General features: G+C 37.8%; 1 protein-coding gene across 1 annotated transcript in view; it reads left to right on the top strand.

Annotated features, from left to right (window-relative positions):
• The window catches only part of mtor (mechanistic target of rapamycin kinase), a 146150-nt gene that overhangs the window by 9894 nt on the left and 114886 nt on the right, over window positions 1-21370 (top strand). The window contains exons 10-22 of the mRNA XM_073867426.1: window positions 153-281; window positions 1419-1663; window positions 1764-1973; window positions 2140-2345; window positions 4359-4481; window positions 4715-4798; window positions 5337-5429; window positions 6882-7016; window positions 8208-8337; window positions 13272-13522; window positions 15723-15809; window positions 17056-17223; window positions 20938-21050. Of these exons, the coding sequence (XP_073723527.1) occupies window positions 153-281; window positions 1419-1663; window positions 1764-1973; window positions 2140-2345; window positions 4359-4481; window positions 4715-4798; window positions 5337-5429; window positions 6882-7016; window positions 8208-8337; window positions 13272-13522; window positions 15723-15809; window positions 17056-17223; window positions 20938-21050 (1974 nt within the window). The remainder of the gene's footprint in view (window positions 1-152; window positions 282-1418; window positions 1664-1763; window positions 1974-2139; window positions 2346-4358; window positions 4482-4714; window positions 4799-5336; window positions 5430-6881; window positions 7017-8207; window positions 8338-13271; window positions 13523-15722; window positions 15810-17055; window positions 17224-20937; window positions 21051-21370) is intronic.

The following is a 21370-nucleotide window of genomic DNA, read 5'->3' as shown; positions in this document are numbered from 1 at the left end:
CCAAAACCTGCGTCTGTGCTCCGAACAGATCGAAGTGATGAAAATTAAAGCCTATGAAATGTCTATATCTACTAAAATTGTATTATAATTTTGCTAGTACACTAGACTGTCTTCTCTTTGTCTCATCATCTTGTGTTTTTGTGATGTTTTAGGAGGCAGAAGACCATGCAGGTAGATGCCACTGTGTTCACGTGTATCAGTATGTTGTCCAGAGCCATGGGGCCCACCATCCAACAGGATGTCAAGGAGCTTCTTGAGCCAATGTTAACTGTTGGCCTCAGGTACAAAATTTGCATGGCAATTCCACATCCCTGAAACATGTATACTGACATATTGTCATGATCCTGCCAGTCTGTTATAGTTATTCATAGTAGTTCATGGTCATGTGACAGGATCGTGGCGGTACCCATGTTTTGTCTGACAGCACATGGCCTTTTGTTTGGGTAGTGTGCTGTCGTGTCTTGTCTCTGTTCCCGCCCCCTTGTCTTCATGTTAAATATTCATTATTGGTTTACTCCCTGTACCTGAGCTTCCCTCGTTATCTTATTTAGTTTTCCCTATTTAAGGCCCCAGTGTGTCTTGTCCTGTGTTGAATCGTTTTGTATTGTCCTGTGTATCTTGAACCCTTGTTTTGGTGATCGATTGTCAAAGAATCAAGTCAAGTTAAGTCTAGTCTGGTGTTGTGTCTTCCGTCTTGTCAAGTTGATGTTAAAGTTTGTCTTTCGCCCCCTTGTGGGCTTTTTTGTTAATACACCCCATTGAGTTCAACATTCCTGCACTTGGGTCTCGTTCTCTCTGTAAACCATGACACATCTAATATGGCACCAGTGGAATTTTAAGGCTTTGGGCAACTTGGAAAGCTGGTGGCTATTTAATCATATTGCAGTCACAATAATGGAAAACCTCACAGTTACGACTTGATTTCCATTGAACATGGATTAATTCTGTTTACTATATAACAGCACAACATTATAAGAGAAGAAAGGTGCACAAGGATGTAAACATGACAACTTTAGACATGCAATAGACATTTTTCAGTATGGTACTTTTGCATTAGTAAATATTATTAATAATAATACATTTATTTTATAAAGCACCTTTTAAAAGTGTCTTTCTCAAAGCACTTTACAAGAAAACATAACGGAGAAAACAACAAATAAATTACAACCATTAACCATCAGTCTGTAATAATCATTGTTTTTCTAATTGGATGAATTTTAATCTGGTATTATTAACATGAGTGGCTGATACATTGGTGCATGTCCAATTTATAGTGTGGGAATTCTGGCTATTTATCCTCAGTCAGACTGACATACTGTATAATTATTACAAAATACTCCATACATAAATTGACAGGAAGGCATCCTGGTATTCAGACGTCATTTTCAGTGTCATCTTTCTCTCATTGCGGCCCTCAGTCCTGCTCTAACCGCCGTGCTGTACGACCTGAGCCGGCAGATCCCACAACTGAAGAAAGATATCCAGGATGGACTGTTAAAGATGCTTTCTCTGGTGCTCATGCACAAGCCCCTGCGGCACCCGGGTATGCCCAAGGGCCTGGCGTACCAACTGTCATCACCCAGCCTCACCAACATCCCAGAGGCCAGCGACGTGGGCAGCATCACTCTGGCACTGCGTACTCTCGGGAGCTTTGAGTTTGAGGGTACGAGACAGTACATAAACTCCTGATTTCATTTCAGCACTCAATTTGATTTTGTTTAAAATTTTGTGTCGATTAATGTGTTACATTGGTTCATTGTCAGGTCACTCTTTGACTCAGTTTGTGCGCCACTGTGCTGACCACTTCTTGAACAGTGAGCACAAGGAGATCCGGATGGAGGCGGCACGCACCTGCTCACGCTTGCTGACCCCTTCCATCCACCTGATCAGTGGCCATGTGGTCAGTCAAACCGCTGTACAGGTGGTGGCCGATGTCCTAAGCAAGCTACTGGTGGTGGGCATCACTGATCCAGGTGAGATATACGCACATTAGGTTACATATAGATAAGCACATTTATTTGTGCGTCATTAAAAAGTGCATTGTGTGTGTTCTGAATTTGTGTTTGATGTCGGCTTGTTTTATACACTATAAAGTTTGACATATGACACGTGGTGTTGTATATGTGTGATTCTGTTTAGATCCTGATATCCGTTACTGCGTGCTGGCCTCTCTGGATGAGCGTTTTGATGCACATCTGGCACAGGCAGAGAACCTGCAGGCTTTGTTTGTGGCTCTGAACGATGAAGTTTTCGAGATACGTGAACTGGCCATCTGCACCATTGGCCGTCTCAGCAGCATGAACCCTGCGTTTGTTATGCCCTTCCTGCGCAAGATGCTCATCCAGGTATATTTACATTTATTATTAGTAGATATGATGCTCTACACTCAACAGTACACTAGCGCAGGGACGTGCACAGACATTTTGAGGGGCAGGGGCTCAAGTGAAATAAAGGGCACTTCTCATAATTATGTATATTTTTTTTCTTTTTTTTTAAACAAAAAGTATATATATTAACGCAATTCTAACTTCCTTTTTAAAAAAAATATTTAAAAAGTTCAAAAAAGTTCAAACTCACGCAATTGTTTAATTTTCAAAAGATGTCTACTAAATAATCAGTTGTTCACACAGACACAATGGTCTCCTTAGTAGTCTAGGTTTATAGAGCAGCAAAGGAAGCCATTACACAATGTGCATGTTTTGAAAACATTAAATTACACATTAATTAGAAATTTGTTAAAATGCTAAAAACAAAGTTGTGACTGCTGAGTTAGCGCTACATGCCAATAAATGCTATATCATATGCTAGCGTTTAGCTGATTAGTTGTTAGTTGTTATTCAAAATGTATTTTTGTCTGATAAGGGCTCAAAATATAAGGTCTGTTTACTAATGTGAGCTTCTGGCATGAGCCTCAGAGCAGAGCAATCAGAGCAGAGCTCAACATTATTATTCATGACCCTTTCAAATAGGGCAAAAATAGACCATTTAATTAAAATTACAAATTCTAGGGTTGTAAACAGACATGTAAAAACGTTTCTGGATAATTTTAGCACTTAATAAAGCAACATACCTTCTATGTTAGTCTGTTTAAACTACATACACTACACTGTTACACGTTTGCAACTCTTCAGGTTAATATGGGATTGCCATGGAAAACAATGTCCCTGAATCGGTATGTGTAAAAACTTGTCCCATATTGCATAAAACTGTTAATATAAGAATGCTTTCCTCACACACTTACCGGTAGCCTGCCTTCATAATCATCCACGTCTTGTTCGGGCTGAGCTTTGGCGCTTGAAGCGCGAATGATGCAGCACGAGTGTAGACAAACCAATCATAAAGCGAAGTAAGTTAGAGAGGCGGGACTAAGGAAAGGTAAAGCCAATCATATTAGCGATTTGAATTTTGGAGGCGGGACTTATCTGTTAACCGTTTGTGTGCCACAAATAGCACTATTTTTCTTTATATAGGAGTTTAAATCTCATTTAAATGATTTCTGAATAAATTCATGTTAAATTAAATAAGAAACAAGTAAAAAACACAAGAAACAGACAGACATCAGTTGTTATATGAATTAAGATCATATTATTATTATTTTTTTTTAAAGCACCCCAGAAAAAAAGGGCACTTTCTCTCCTGGAATAAAAAGGGCAGGTGCTCAAGCCCCCTTTAATGTCTATGTGTGCACGTGCCTGCACTAGCGTGTCATTGCCACTTGTGTTCGGTATAGCATGCTAACATACTTATACTATTTCTGTAGTGTGTATCTTGATTTTATAATGCATGGAAACCTACTGTATATGACCCATTACAGTGTACATCAGCTATGTACAGTAATGCAATCTACTTAACTGTCCTTTTATATTAAATTGTTACTTGTGACGACTAAAGTGACATCATGAACTAAAGTATAAATGTGAAAATAAAAGGTGAGGTTGAATGCATTGTATAGTAGTTACCATTCTTGGTTGCTGTGGTTGTAACTTCATCTCAGCTACCAGCAGGTGGCAGATCAGTAAATGTTTTGTTTCTTCTCATCTTCGCCTGACTACTCTTTCTTTGGCAGCTCTAAAATCTCCCTCAACTAAACTTTGTTATTTTCGAATTTGTATTTCATTAACTTCAGTTGATCTTTCTAAAGGAGCTTGGCAGTAAACGGTTGTTATTTTGCTCGGAGACCAGTGTGCTACTTCACTTTAATAATAACATAATATTATGCAGCCGTTTTGATCAGATATTAACTTGTCACACATCTGTTATAAATGTACCTATAGTTACAAACAGGGATGTGTTTATAGTTACAAAATTGAGTAATGTCAAACAACTGTCCAATGTTGATGTTCTTAAACTTTCTCCAGATTCTGACCGAGCTCGAACACAGCGGTGTGGGTCGAAACAAAGAGCAGAGCGCCCGTATGCTGGGTCACCTGGTGTCCAATGCTCCCAGACTCATCCGCCCATACATGGAGCCCATTCTCAAAGTATAGTCACTTCTCTATGTTCTCCATGTGTGTGTGTGTTTTGGGGATTATGTTTGTATGTGCTTATACCTGGGGAAATAGTCGAAGCAGAGCCAGTCTTTTATTTAGAACTGGTTCCATTATTTTGAAGATCTGCATTTTATATGGATGGATGAAGTACAATACTAAAGTATTTCCATCCCTAGTAAACACTCATTATATTAACATACATCCAAATACTTTTTGTCAAACAGGCCCTCATCTTGAAGCTGAAAGATCCAGACCCCAACCCCGCAGTCGTCATCAGTGTTTTAGCAACAATTGGTGAACTTGCCCAGGTAATGGATACTTTTCTTACCTAACCTTGTGACATCTTCTATATTTTTATGAGCCAATATGCTTTCCTGGCCACATGTGTTCTTCTTAACGCTGCAGGTCAGAGTAACGCTTAGGGTAGATGCATGGAAAACAGGAAGTTTGGAAGACCCAAGTGTAGAGACAAAATGTACCAGGACACAGAGAGAAGGTGGAGCAAAGAAAGGAATCTAGGCATAAAGAGCAAATAGTTTTCAAAGTGGATAAATAGTGCCGTTAGCCGTGACTAAGTGGGTTGGAATTAAAAGCGAATGGACTATAGCCACCTGGATGGGCATTGAGGAACATAACTTTCTTAAGGAAAGACAATATTATGTTTTTGATGAATGTCTATGTGGCATTTAGTAAAAATAGGTGAATCAGATGTGTAAAGGTCACAACAACTACAAAGACTGTTTGGGTTTCAGGTTTAAAATTCACCCAGAATGTGAACCCCAAGAGCTCCTTTGGGAAATTAAATTTGAAATGCTTTAAAGTGTGTTTGACTTTTTTATGCACCAGGTGAGTGGACTGGAGATGAGGAAATGGATGGATGAACTCTTCCCCATCATTATGGACATGCTGCAGGACTCCTCCTCATTGGCTAAACGACAGGTGTGCTTGTTTTGACATGATTTGCCCATTTCCTTTACACTTTTGTGTTTCGAAGGCAGTATCATAGAGGTCATAGAGGTTTTAGCTCATTTTAGTACTGTTGATGTGATTTTGTTGTAAATAATAGTTTTCTGTGAAATCTGAAAATGCAAATGGCTTTTGGTGTGTGTGTATTTCTGTTGAGAATCAGATTTATTCAATGATCTTTTCAGCGCAGAAAACAAATGAATTGTTTATGATGAGTTTATGATGTCTTAAAAACTCTGTTAACTTTTAAAACAGTGCCCCTTTCTATTTTTTTTTTTTTTAAATACAGACACTTCTTATTTCTTACTTTTTTTGTTCCTTGCAAAGCATCACTGATAACTAAAAGGGTCATGGCATGAAAATCTGACTTTTTCCATGTTTTAGTGCTTTGATTGGGTCCCCAGTGCTTCTATCAACCTAGAAAATGTGAAAAAGATGAACCCAAAACCATTCTCACCATTTGGCTCTCCTTATGATGAGCTCTTGCTCTTATTATAATAATACCACCCCTTAATCTGCACTATCCAACTACAGCACTGACATTGAGTTGACACACCTACAAAGTGGCAATTTTAACATGCTATAATAAATTATTTATATGGTATTTTGAGCTAAAACTTCACATATGTGCTCTGGAGACACCAAAGATTTGTTTGACATCTTAAAAAAGTCTTGTGCCATGGCCCTTTAAAGACACAGTGTTTCCCTTACTCCATAATAGCACCGGAAAAATTCACATGCTTGCCTTTCAGACACTATATTATATTGCCTTATTTTTAGTAAAATTTTAAGGCAGTCTGCAGTGAATGTTTTGGTTTTAAAGGTTTTAGAGTACAATTAAGAGGTGAAGTCAGGCCACCTCAACCTTTACAAAACTCATGCTTTCATTCTCAGAGCGGTTGTGTTGTCGTGTTCTGCTTTAGCAATCAGAAGCATTATGGAGTTTTGAATGATTTAGCTCAGTTTTAGGTTACAGAGGTTCGCAAAAACTCACAAAAATAAATTTCAGCTGTGTTTCAGTGTGGGTTGATTCTGTGTTTGGTTCGATCTTAAAGCAAACCGCAGCACTAAATGAGAGAGAAGCTGTCAATTCAAGCAGTCTAGTTCAAAATAATCAAGGGATGGATTTCATTAATACACAAGGAAATGATCTTGAAACTAATAAAAAATATTTAATCTGTTTTCATTTATACACACCAGTTTAGAGGAAAAAGAAATAAACAGAGATGTGGCATGATCATGAAAAATCTATAAATGGGCATTTTAAATTTGGGATTTTCAGGAGTGTCATAGTCGTAGAAATGTCTCATGGCAGATGCTTCTATTAACATTCTGGATTAATAACACAAACCGAGTTTTTGAATTGATTTTAAAGGTAAGGTGTAAATGAATTGAACTGACCTGACTGTTTCCCTTTTCCACCAGGTGGCACTTTGGACTCTGGGTCAGCAAGTTGCCAGTACTGGCTATGTGGTGGAGCCCTACAGGAAGTACCCGTCTCTACTGGAGGTGCTACTCAACTTTCTGAAGACAGAGCAGAACCAGGGCATCAGGAGAGAGGTATCTTCTTCTCATGAAAAGAGCAGGGATGATATGCAAAGCACTATATTACCTGCACAGTTTTTTGTGCAGCCCTTTATCAATAAAAGCCTAGATCGCGCTGAACTCCGTGGGTTCACACTAGAAGTTAGGGCTGCTCGATTATGGGCCAAATCATAATCACAATTATTTTATTTATTTATTGAAAAACATATTCAAGGTAATTTAACACGATTTCTCTGTCACTTTGACAACGAGCATTTATTTAAAGGACAAGTTCGGTATTTTACACTTAAAGCCCTGTTTTCAGATTGTTTATGATGAAATAGAACAATTTTGACTGAAATTTCGACATATGCGGCTGCCCCGAGAATTTTCGGGTGTTTGTGTTTCACCTCCCACCTCTACAATGGGTTTAATGGTCAAGGAAATGATCTTGAAACTAATAAAAAATATTTAATCTGTTATCATTTATACACACCAGTTCAGAGGAAAAAGAAATAAACAGAGATGTGTCATGATCATGAAAAATCTATAAATGGGCATTACAATGGGTTTAATGGTGCACTGGAACAATCCTTCCTAAAATGCATTAAACTTTCGTTTACAAAGACGTGAAACTCACCGAGTGGTCAGGGGTGGTCAGGCATGCCCTTGCTGCTTTCTTTGATATAAAACAAAGATAATCTAACATATTTGTTTGTTTAATGGCAGTCTATAATGCTTGTCTTTCCAAGCTTCAAAAGGAGACCAAAACATCATATATAATAATTGTATGTGACTCATGTCATATATTTCAAGTGCTCTGAAAGCATACGAATAGGTTTGGTAAAAAGTAAACCAAAACTTCAGTACACTTGGAATATAAGGCATGAACCGCATTAAATTGTTATTATGTAATGAGTTTTTCTGTCTGTTTGAAGCTTGAGAAGAGATGGTCTCCATACACTGCTATAAAAATGTCTATAATTTGATACTGTTGTATTATATATTCAATGTTTTTGTTACGGTTGAGGCATGACAGGCCAAAATCAGGAGGTGCGCTACATTTGATTCATTTAACATCTTAAAGTTCTCGCTCCAAAGAACATAAAAAGTAATGGAACACCAATTTGTGCCCTTTTCATGGAAGTTCCAGGTAATAGTAATGAAATGGTTATGAAACCCATTTTCATTTTAATGATGATGTTGTAATTCTTTCACCCTCTTAAGGCCATTCGCGTCTTAGGCCTGCTTGGAGCTTTGGACCCCTACAAACACAAGGTGAACATCGGTATGATCGACCAATCTCGCGATGCTTCGGCCGTCAGTCTCTCGGAGTCCAAGTCCAGCCAGGATTCAGGTGATCAGATGTACCCGTACATTCTTTTGCTTACGCACATCTAGACATGCTAGTCGTGAGTTCCCATCGGTACAATGAATCACAGATGCTACTGATCCAACAGATGCATTCTCCAGTGCAAACAGAGCACAACATCGTACACAAATGTCCCTTTCTAAAAACTTCAGGGTAGCGTGCTTACACATAGTGGTTCACATCGTTTGGCCTTTCACAAAACTTTCTACACAGAAAGATTGAAGATTGAACTAGATCAGGGATAGGAAAATGATACAGTTCAGCTGTATGTTTAAAACGTCCCTATGGACCATATTATACACTGATGATCAATGTTAAGACGGCATATCCACCGATGCATTTTGAGTTGTAGCGATGGGAGCGGCACATATTAAATGACAACATTAGTGTGATGGGGAGCTGAATGTTTATCACCCACTGAGGGCTGTGTTGCTGTTTATTCTGCTTACAGAAGTTTGAAATATGTTTAACTTCTAGTAAAATGCAGCGCTTATCAATGTCACTTTTTACTCAGTTGTCCAATCACTTGGGATAAAGGGCGGGGCAAATACCACACCGACCAACCTGCATTGTCTAATTGTATATTGTTGGTCCAATGCTATGAAAAAACTAATGCTATTATAACTAGTAACACATCCACAGATATTGCTTATATCATAGCAACCCAAGCATTTTCTCTGAAACGCTGCACCTTTAAAATATCTCTTAAGTATTTCAGGTGTTTCAAAAGGCTTTGGTTTGTTCATTTTATTTGTAAAGTTATATAAAAGTTTTATAGTAAATCAGATGCATTGCATTACTCATGTCCATTGATTTTTGTAGATAAAGAAGAATTTGAGTAAGGCATATCAAATGAGTGAATGTGTATTAGTAATCTGGGCCCTTGGTATAAAATTGAAAAAATGCTTGTCGTCATTATCACAGTCGGCCGTCACTGATTGAGATCAAACAAAAAACAAAACATTTTGAACACAGTCCTGTATCAGATAAAGATTTTCCTCTCCCAGATGTGCACCACTGACCAAGTACAACATGTTTTACTAGATCCAGAACTTGGATTCCAAAGTAGGAACATTCATTTGTGACGTTATGTTGATTCCAAATTGAAAATAATTTTGACTCCTGTAAACAGACATTTTTTTTGCTTTGGCTCTATCATTCAAAAAATACACAATCAACACACGCATCTCTGCTATAACACTTAAAGTTTGTTTGTGGGACCTAGCGTTATCGCACAATTACACCGAAAGTGACAGGAGTGCAAATGTTACAACTTACCCCATACTGTGCTTTCACACCGCCACTGGTGAGAGCATCAAAAAAAGCTTTGGCTGCCATGCCAACAACGCTATAGAAAAAGAGTAGTGGACGCTCTGACGCTCAAATCCATTATGTGCCTTCTGATTGGTTGCCGTTGAACGTTTCCGCCCTCTGATTGGTTGCCGCCAAACCGCGTCATAGCTTATTACAATTAACTGATATTGTTTTTATATCTGCCTATAATAGATAGATATCCACAGATTCATCCATCCATGATCCTTCATCTAACCATCCTTGTATTATGCATCAATGCATATAAATAGATTTTTTTTTGAAAGGGAAGACAAAAAAATGCAAGTTATTCAACTAAACAATAGCAGACAAAACAGCAGGCTGAATAGATGTCTGTACGTTAAAGTAATATTATCAGTTATTTAAATGATAAATTATAGCATACAGAACTTACCTGGAAGGTTGAATAGGCTTAATTAACCAAACAAAGCAAGAAGCGTGAAGTTCGCATACTTGTCATTCCACATCATTGAATAGGGATGCTCCGATCGATCGGCCGATAATGCTTGCTATGCTTCTCAATGAATTACGGTGAAATGGCGCTACATCCAAATGCCAGGGGGCGCTCTCGTGCAGAAACTCAGAATGCGCTATAGGTGAAGAACAATACACACGCAGCTATGATGACATGCAGCTCCAGGAAATGTCTTAAGGATATATTTATATTGCTGTTCTTCAAACCTTTTCAGGTATTTTCATGATAATAAACAATATGTATAATAATTATGTTTGACGAGTGTTGCTTTTTCAAATGTATGTTATAAACGGTTTAAAACTAACAGTGATTTTAGATCGATAAGGACTTACTGATCAAAAGCCGTAGTACATGAAATAGCTGTGAATAAGATCGGCTGTCCAAATCAGAATAGTGATCGGCCACGTATTTTTAGTGGAGATCGGCATTGATCGGAGCATCCCTATCACTCAGTCAATTGAATTACATAAATACAGAACCAGCATATGGTGGACTCTCGCGGCTGTAGACGGTAATGTTGTCTCTTGCCTCATAAATGTGAAAATAAATTCATACTGACTTACAAGGCGCACCTGACTATGAGACGCAGCACCAGCAAAGTTATGAAAAAAACGCGGCTTATAGACCGAGAAATACGGTATAGGCAAAGAATAAGAATGTTCTTGTGATAAATTTTAAGTGCAATTTTTAAAAATTTCTTAAGTTGTTCTCAAATATTTACTTAAAAACATTTTTTTCTTAAAAATAAAATGAAATTAATTATTCTACTTTGTGCAAGAGGTAGGCTAACAGTACACTTATCAGTCCATTATCATAGACTATACCTATAGACTATCATCGATGTAACGGAGGCCAGCTATTGTATGAAGGCGGGGTGGGGATCATTCCCCAACCTGTAAATCGGTCCGTCATGTGGTTTGAGCTCTGGGCCTGTGCATACTTCACTCTCTGTGCCTGGTGAAATAAAGCCAGGCTTTCAAAGCGCTCAGTTTGCTCTAACCGATTGCCGGTTTGACTGCCATTAGAGCAGGTTTGAGTAGAGCTGCTTAACATTAGCAATGGCACAATAGATTTTTGACTACAATACATCTCATACTTGAAGCAATTAAATTAACTTATAAAACATCTTACATTTTGAGGTTTAAATCAACTGTGAGGTTATCCTAACTTTAAGATTTTATTTCTTTAATTCTTTTCCTAAGAATGGTTTGTGAATCCAGCCCCAGGTTGTTATGGCAGAAATAAGCCCTGACAGTGTGATCAGGACTCACAGCAGAGGGTCTTGTATCACACTAAAGGGGCTTATTTTGTGATAACCACCTGCTGCCTGTGCATTATCCCGCTTATTATGCGGCTATTTACCTCAAAAGTAAGGTAATGAGCATTAAATATTGATTTACTTTCGGTTTTAAGATAAGACAATGTTCAAATGTCATGAACACACTATTTTCGTTAATCATTTGTAAATATAATGTCATATATGTTATTAAGTGTATTGTTACCTTATGTGCAGTTTAAGCTTGTCATGAAAAAATAAGATGTTCTTAAGTAAATATTTGAGAACTACTTAAGAAATTTGACTAGAACTTGTAATAATTTATCTTAAGAACATTTTTGTTTTTGTCTTTTGTGAATACGGCCCCTGAACTCAAATATGGATGCTGGTTTTTAGTGCAGCTCATTGGCTGTTCTTTAGTGTATCAAACTGCTCCAGCTCAGACCTCCATCTCCTGTCGTGAGACAGAAAGAAAACCTTAATGTTTTTAACAGCGGGTCTCATAAAATACTGTGGATATATGTCCCCACTGAGGCATTGGGTTACAGTAAAGGTGAGTGTCTGGGCAGATTTTGTCTATGCAGACAGTCCCACATTAAGACACTTTTTTTCTGTGCCCCCAACATTATTATTATTATTTTTACAACCGGGTAATGCCACATTCAAGTATTATGAATGTAATTAAATGATTTTGGCTTTACTGTTGATAAAATGGGTGAAGAAAATAGAGCTGTATATCAGAAATGTCCTAACTCTGAATCCTATATTATATCTGTTTAGTAACCATGGTAATATCAGCATAGATCCTGTTTATAACACTGACATGAGTCCAAACCAGAATATCATAATCATAGAGACATCCTACCAACCATTCACAACCGCATGGGATAACCCTAGCAACCATTCACATGTCTCAGAGAATCACGGCAGTGAGTTGTGCAAATGAAAGTTCGTCTGAGTTTTATTTGTACAAAATGTCCCTATCTAGTTGCATTTGTGCGTCATTAGGTCTTCAGAATTAAAGTTAATTTAATCATCTTTGTTTTATGGCTTGCACGGCAACTACGGGTTCAAGTAAATCTATTCTTACACAGGAAATTTATTTTGGTGACCACCAATGAGCATTATAGTCCGAAAGATGCCAGCATCTGTAATACACTCATCACACTGTAGGCCACCATTATTTGGCTCCCTGTTTTCACCCTTCTGTCTGGCACTTTCAACCAAATGAAAGCTGAGGATCTGAGGAGGTTGAGCACAGACGTATACTTTCAGATCACACGCTGCCTGTTAACCCCACATCAAACAGCACATAGATTTCAGGGCACGGGTTGGTCTGGATGAGAAACAGATGCTTACATGACATCATTTAAACACCACTAACACACACGTACAGCGGGTTTGTTTACTAAGGTACATGTGTGGTGGAGTTTTATGACTATAGGAAGTGGTCGGCAGCAGACCACGGTGCCTCCTGTGTCACATAGTTGTTAAAGTTTAAATTGCTCTTGCATTTAACTGCCCTCAGGATAGTTGTATGTTTTTAGTTGTATAGGCATGAAGGGTCATAGCAGTAGACATAGACATCAGCTTTATTTGACAGATTGTGTTTGAGCAATGAGGGAATAATTACTCAAATACTTTTTATAAGGAGTTTCAATAAAAATGTTTAGTGTACAAAAGGCCGTAAAATTAAATTGTCTTTTGATATTTATAGTTCAGGTAGCCATATGTGAACTGTCGTAAAGATGTTTATTATGTTGCTAATCCTCATACTAATCCTAACTGAAATACTACATAAAAAAATGTGTGTGTGTGTGTGTGTGTACTCTACAGCTGACTACAGTACCAGTGAGATGCTGGTCAACATGGGCAACCTGCCATTAGACGAGTTCTACCCGGCAGTCGCCATAGTGACGCTGATGCGTATCCTCCGTGACCCATCACTGTCCAATCACCACACCATGGTGGTGCAGGCCGTCACCTTCATCTTCAAATCGCTAGGCCTTAAATGCGTGCAGTTCTTGCCCCAGGTCATGCCCACCTTCCTGAATGTTATCAGGGTTTGTGATGCCAGCATCAGAGAGGTACGTCGCTGTAACGTGATACAAACACTATATTGTCTCTTTTATGAGATAGACATCAGTTTTAGGTCAGAGAAACACCTGTACTGTACAATAACAGAGCAAGAAGTGGTTAAAATTATTGCTTCTTATAAATATAGACCGTTTCATCGGACACACGCGCGTTGACACGGTTACACGTCTGGACGACTCTGTTTGTTTAACCTACTAAGACCCGGGCTTTGGTTTGTCCTTGTGTTATTTTGTCAGATTTCTTACAGCTGTTTTGGGGTTAGGAAGAACCAATAAATATAATAAGGTCTTAGGAGGTTAATGGTCTGCTAGTGGCTAAACTGAACTTGGAAACAAATACATTGTCAAAAATAACAAATGTTTTGGTTTCCTAAAGACAAGGGTAGGCAGCGATCATGAATCAGCGCTATGTGAAGGGAGGTTTGGCAGCTGACCTGTAGTTAACATTGTATACATTTATTTTACACAGTAATGTTAAGGGATGCACCGACAGGATTTTTTGGGCCGATACCAATATTAAACACTTGTATAGCATACTATACAGTTATATAATAATAAGAGAGGCACAAATTAAAGGCGGAGTCCATGATGTTTGAAAGCCAATGTTGATATTTGAAATCACCTAAACAAACACGCCTCTACCCCAATAGAATCTGGACCTTCTGTTGATAGACCCGCCCCACACATACGCAACCCGGCATTTGATTTGATTTGATTGGCTATAAGTGTGTTTTGGTAGTCGGCCCGTCTCCTTCTCCAACGCGTTTTTCAAACATCGTGGACTCCGCCTTTAAGCTAAAACAAATAAAATAAGACAACATGACAACCTTCAAAGGTGGTTTTTGCTATTCAGCATTTATTTTATTAACAACATTGACTCATTTTTGACATATTGGATTTCATTAATAATGCCAGTGCTATTGCTTTAAACAGAGTATAAATATTGCTACATCAAAAAAAGTTGGACTTCTTTTCCTCCACTAAAGTGCAGTCTGTTTCTTTTATTGTCCAAGACATTTGAGCCAGCTCAACAAAGGTTTTCTGTCGGTGCTTAAGTTTAGTGCACACCAGAACATTAAATCATTTTGATTGAACAACAGACATGCAACTCATTGCCTTTATGCGGTTAATTAATAAACAATCGGTATCGGCCTTTCTCGTGCTATTGCCGATATGCCGATGGTTTCAAATCCATCAAAAATCGGCCGATAAATATCGGCGGCCGATACATCGGTGCATCACTAGTAATGTTATCTCAGTGTAGTTTTTAATACGCTTTATCTGTGATTTGAACTAAGGTAATCTACTTGTTGTTTATTTTGCTTGTTATTCAGAAATAAACTCTAAACTTTAACGATAACTATAACGTTAACTGTAATGTTAGCTATATGAGCGTCCACATCACCGGACGATAACTTTGTTAATTCGCTCACACTTGCGGGACTCGCGTTACTATACAATAATATTGCATATATTTCCTGTAATAAAAACTTTTACTATTGTCACTGAATGTGTAAATATGCTTTTCTTGTTGCATTTACACAGCGAGAATAACCAGCAGATGTCCTCACGTAACTCGAACTTTAACATAACTCTGAACTGTGAATCTAGTAGTTTGTGTAAGGTTATATCTTACCTTTTACCGTAGTCAATCTATTAAAGTAAAAAGCACTACATAGTCAATTTCACAGCAACTGCATCAGCGCTGGATTATTTTATGTTATGGACCTCAGCATTGAGGAGTGTCATTTGTCAAATGTGCGTGCGCTTAAAGTTCAAATAGATTTGATTGGCTGTCAATGGTTTTTCGTTAATCAGTTGGAAAAAAATCACCCAGAAAGTGATCACAGCGACAGTGTTCATAGTAAAGTATATTGTTATAGTTGTGGTGTGAACTCTGCTATTCTCTTTAATATATTATGATTTTTAAAACTATATATTTTTTAATATTTATAATGTGAACGACCCTTGTAAGGATTCTATTGTTATTGATTCTTTGCGGAGTTTACCGGAAGTTACATTTGTCCAACGAAAGCCATTTTTTTATGTTGTTACTTGTTAAACTGTCTATAACTAGATAATTTGTTCAGTTTTGTGGTTGATGTGTAACTTTTATGCTCTCCAATCAATTTAGTGTGTAAGTATTGTTTGTACCTGGCGTTTTGACTCTTATTTGTTTTTTCTCCCTCAGTTTCTTTTCCAGCAGATGGGGATGGTTGTGTGCTTTGTCAAGATCCACATCCGGCCGTACATGGACGATATCTTCACGCTCATCCGGGTAAGAGTCACGCACACCTGCCTGCTTTTGACACCAATGTATTTGAGCACAAAGGCTAAATGTTTGCTGGCTAAGTGTTTTGTTCTTTGCTAGGCTTTACTTTAGAAATGTTTTTAGCATTTGAGGGATCGTGATTTAGAGCAGTCGGTTGCTCGGTGGTAAAAGTCAGGGCATGGTAGTCCCATTAAGAGCGGTTTCTTTTATGTGAACCCCTGCTGTAATCCTGCAGCCTGATATGGGCCAGGAAGAGCCATTTAAAGCTCTCTTATAAAAGTGTTGGCAGGTCAGAACGTCTGTGACACTCTTTGCGTTTCTGTCTTTTTTAGTCCTCACCCGATGGATTATTGACAGTTTTATGAAGTGTCTGATCATTCTTTCCATTCACATCATCTCATCCCTCTATTGCACTCCAGTTTGTTTCATTGCAGTCCTACTGAATTTAAAGTGCAGAATAAAACTATCTTCATGCATGACAGCATATCTAACTGTTTTATGGTGCGTGCAGATTAGGCCTACTCGTGGGAGTGCTTGTTTTTTTATGTCACTCACGCAATAAGTGCTTAAACGCACTTATCAGGTAGTCCAATTTCCTCACTTACATTTCTCCAAGCTTTTCTCTCTGTCTAAAAGTTGTGTCATAAATTTTGGTATTCCCACAGGGTCAAACACACTTTTTGGGCACACGTAAATGGGTGTTTTTGCTGCTGCTTGATAATCAGCACGGCACAAAGCTCCATGTGCTTGTCGTTTATTTTTTTATGACCTGAAATAGACGCACAGCCATTTTAGGAGGATGGCTTGTATGCATATCTTAAAACAGCGCAAAACTACATTTGTGCAATGTGCGCATGTCATATGATGAAATCTGATTTAACGCTTGTACCATATAAACATGCACATTAATCCGATCACATTATTAAGTGTTCATGTGAACGCTATGATAGGATTTATCAATCAGAATGATTTCATTCGATGCAGGCAAAAGGTGTCTATGTAAATGTACCTGATGTAATATTGTATTAATGCTTTATTTGGCACCTTTAAACATTTCAGGTCGAACTAGGGATTAATATTATATATGTTTAGAGTATGTATATAAATGCTACTAAAAAAAATGATTGTTAATTGATGAAAAAAACTCGGCCACTGAATCATCACATATTAAGCTACAGGTTATAGTGTCCAGTTCTGAATAAACCATGTATACATTTGGAAACGATGTGATTTGGTGGTTTTGTTTTTGCAGGAATACTGGACTCCAAACAATCCCATGCAGAACACCATCATACTGCTGATCGAGCAGATCGTGGTGGCTTTAGGTGGAGAGTTCAAACTTTATCTCCCTCAGCTGATCCCACATATGCTGCGAGTCTTCATGCACGACGGCAGCCCTGGACGCAGTGTCACCATCAAGGTAAACACACAGCCTTACTTGCACACTTACACGTGAACATGTGAGCAAAATAAACCAATACTATCACTAGTGATCATTGTGAGGTCAGTTAGGCGGCAGAGGAAATCCTTTAATATTGTATTCGTTCTTTCCAACTTAGTGAGTCATTTCTTATCTGTGCTTCACAACTAAAACAATAAATACTCTCTTATACTGTAATCGAATACCCAACTGTCTCAGTGAGCCCCTGGACGTCTGTGCTCATGTCTGCGATTCCTGTTTTAAATTATTTGAAAATGTGACGGGTTTATGTTTGGGTAGCGGTGAAGTCATCTCATATAAAATCGTCTGTGCTACTCTGACGAACATACCACAAATTTACAGCTCTGTTGTGTCGATATTGAGAAAGCAATGTGGCCGATATAAGACAAATGTAATTATAGTAAATTAGAAACCAACTGAAAATTGGTGATACTAAATAAACATTTGTTATGCATAATGTTTAGAAATAGGCTATTTTTACTTGAAACATATTTACAAGACATAAATACTACAGATCTGACACCTCAGAGTTCTGAAAAAGACTTTGCTGTCAGAATTTGGCTTGTGTTTTTTCCTTCCGAAAACAAATTTAAGGAGAATTTGTTAGCTAATTCATACGCCGCCATCATTATTGTAAGATAACCACAGATAAGGTGATTGTCACAAAGCAGATTGTCAGGTCTTGTATTAACCTGAAGGAGCTTATTGTACAAGTAGTGGCTGTCTGACTGAATTTTATAAATTAATAAATGGAATGATTGAATGAAAGAAAGAGATAGATAGAAAGAAAAATATGAGGAGCTCAGATGCAAAAGCCTCTAAACGCCACCAAAAAGAGATAATGATATTAACTGAATGCTCTCGGCATTATACATTTATCAAATACTTTCGCTTAAATAATCTCGGCCTCAGCTCATTCAGAAATACCGCTCTGTTGGCAGAATCCATTAACTCTTTACCCACCACTGACAAGTTATTTTTTCAATTAAGAGAAAATGCTTCCTTGCAGTTATCTCAGCTTTTTGTTCAAAATTTTGAGAGGTGATATAAAGAGAACAACTGAAGATTTCTGTTCTTTCTTTTGATATATTGTATGTTTATATATTTAAAGAATACATTTTTCTGGAAGGCATTACATTTTTGTAAAATCATAAAAAATGCTGCCACTTTTTTTTTAAACACTGGTGGGAAAAGTCTGATAACAAAAAGCTCATTTACTAGACAACATGTGAAACGCACTTAGAGGGTTTTGCATCTGAGTTTTTCAGATATTTATTTCAATTGAAATAGACTGAGATGGGATCATCATTTACTGGTAATCAGACCACAGTATTCAATGACTGAATGCCTCATTGACCAATCACAAACCAGTATTCCAGAGAGCACTGTAATAAATCAAAGAAGTAGTTTGCAGCAAAGTTTGTAGATAGACACGTGATCCTGGCCAGATTGTGGCTCGTGAAAATCTCCCTTCACACTTCAGAAGAAAGAATACGAGAGCTTCCCAGTGCTCGTCAATCATCAGACGTCTGGAGAAATTCTCCCCTGACAGACGTGTGCGGCTACAAGCCAAAGCCACAGATCTTTCTTCAGTTATTCAGGCCCACATCCACAGTCTGCTCAGCAGAATAAAGAGAAGGGCTGGACAGGCCATAACCACCGTCTGCTTAAAGAGTCTGCGAGAGCATTGAGGTCATCCTGAGGGAGCCGTAAACCACCTGCCAGTTATTATGGGAGAGATAGAAAACAAAAGCTCTGTGCAGCTCTGTAGACGTTTGCCAGGTCTTAAACTATGGTTTGTTCAAATGATGGCCATCTTTCCTACACACCTTTTTAACCACTTTTTGTATTGATAGTGTTTAAATGAGAAAGTTGGCACTAAAATAAACATATGATACCAGTCTTGAGGCAAAAGGCGTGCTAATATTATACTTAAGCGGGCCGATTGTTTTGAAGAAAACTGGAAGATATGCTTGATGGAGTTCATCGTAATTATGAGTTTATGGCTTATTAGATGTGTTTAAAGTCATGTGCGCTGTGGAGATTGGTTGGCGTGACATTAAAGCAACATGAGAGTGATTTGAGGGCAAACCGCTCCTAATATGCTTTTAAATCTCTCGTAGTTAATTATTCAGTCTGTGCAGCGTACATGATGTCAAACACACCTCTGTTATCTGGGGTCATTTTGGATGTGGTGATACGTGCCTGTATGTATTTGTGCTGCACATATCGGAGTGTTTACAGTAGCTGCGTTTCCATTGCAGATTTGCGCAAAACTTTAGTGTTATTTTCTAAATGTCAACAAAAGACTATTGCGAAATGACAGCATTTCCATGAATCTATGATAACCGATGAGGTCATTCCAAACATCACGTCGACTGATTTTGGTAGGTGTACTAATATCACATCCACTGCGCTTGGCATTATTTTTAACCGAATGAGGCGTAAGAGTATTATCCAAACATTAGTGCCAAGGAAAGCCCCTTATACTTGGGAGCGGCAACATATAGGTGTTTCTTGGAGGTAATAGTACATTATAAAAAAGCTTTTATACTTGGGAGCAGACACGTATTGAAGTGTTTTTAGGAGGTTTTAGTACATACTGCGTCATATTCAAATGATGATTATGTGACTTGCTTGCATCAGGTGACCTGAAAATGTGAACTATTTCCATTGCAGTTTTACGAAATGCACCTTTTCAGAAGCGTCTGAAAAACCACCTCATGTAAGCGTAAAAACTTTTTTGCGATATATGGGAGTTTTCGTGAAATTGACGTGATTCCATTGGCCGTATTTTCAATACGCAATGTCAATTTATGCAATTTAAAGGGTAATAAAAACGCAGCTAGTGAACGCTAAAGTTTTGCATTCCCCTGAACTTGCGCTGCCCCCTGTGAACCGTGCCGAGACCACCTCTGCAAACTGAACCAGGGTACGCTTAAGCTTACCACACCCTGGTACAGTACAGAGTGATCACACTAGCCAAAAAAAAATCAAATATAATTATGCAAAATATACAAAAAAAATTCAAAAATATATGTGCCAAAATATATTTTAAAATGTTTACGAAAATGTATTTTTCACCAATATTTTTTTTGGCTAGTTTTTGTATATTTTGAAATGTATTTTAAAAATAAATATATTTTCAAGCATTTATTTTCACGTCGCATTGAAAGTAAAACTTTACAAACCTGTAAACATAAAGGTTTTGAAAATGTTCAATTTAAGGATATTTTTAACAGCAAAAATATACTTACTATTTTATATTTTATACATACTCGTACATTTTATACTTATACTTTTTACATTTTATACAAACTTTTATACTTTGTAAACATATGAAGGTTAAAACTAAATATATTTTCTAATTTCAAAATTATATTTAATTATGCTTTACTTTCTACAAAATGTATTTAGCAAATATTTGGCCAAAGAAATGTATTTTTTTGCCTTATGGGGTCAAACGTACTCGGGTACAGTACAATACACATAATGCAAGTACACCCAAAGTTTGCTGATTTCGAGATTTATTTAAGGCTTCTTACTTTCAACATCAGGATCAGACAATGACGCGTGTCAGACTCAAACTTAAAATGCTCACATAAACAGCACAGCTCAATAAGATTAGACCGTTTTTAGCGAGATGCACTGTTTTTCTGATGTGTCACACATACTCTTATTCCTGTTTCCTAGCTGCTCGTGGCCATCCAACTGTTTGGAGCAAACCTGGACGACTACCTTCATCTGCTGCTGCCGCCCATAGTTAAACTGTTCGATGCCCCTGATGTCCCACTGCAGGCCCGAAAGTGAGTATACTTGCACTGATCATCCATTATATCAATGATCTTACAGAAAAATACAGCATTTTATTACATACTTTATGTCAGTGTTCTTCATTGCGCGGCTCGGCAAGCTTTAATTTGTGGCTCGCAAGGCAGTAAATAATACAGTGATATGATCATGCAGATGTGCTTTTTCTGTCTTTTCTGCTCCGGACGCTAACTTTGTTAGAAAACCGATACCTATAAGATCAAGATGCACGTCGATAAGCATATTCAATCGCATGAAGCGCTTGCACAGAGCGAACGTCATATGACGTCAAAGTACCGTGAGATCAGACTGCTTG

The sequence above is a fragment of the Misgurnus anguillicaudatus genome, chromosome 5 (genome assembly GCF_027580225.2).
Source record: "Misgurnus anguillicaudatus chromosome 5, ASM2758022v2, whole genome shotgun sequence".
NCBI classification, from domain to species: domain Eukaryota; kingdom Metazoa; phylum Chordata; class Actinopteri; order Cypriniformes; family Cobitidae; genus Misgurnus; species Misgurnus anguillicaudatus.
This window is presented reverse-complemented; position numbering and strand designations above follow the sequence as displayed.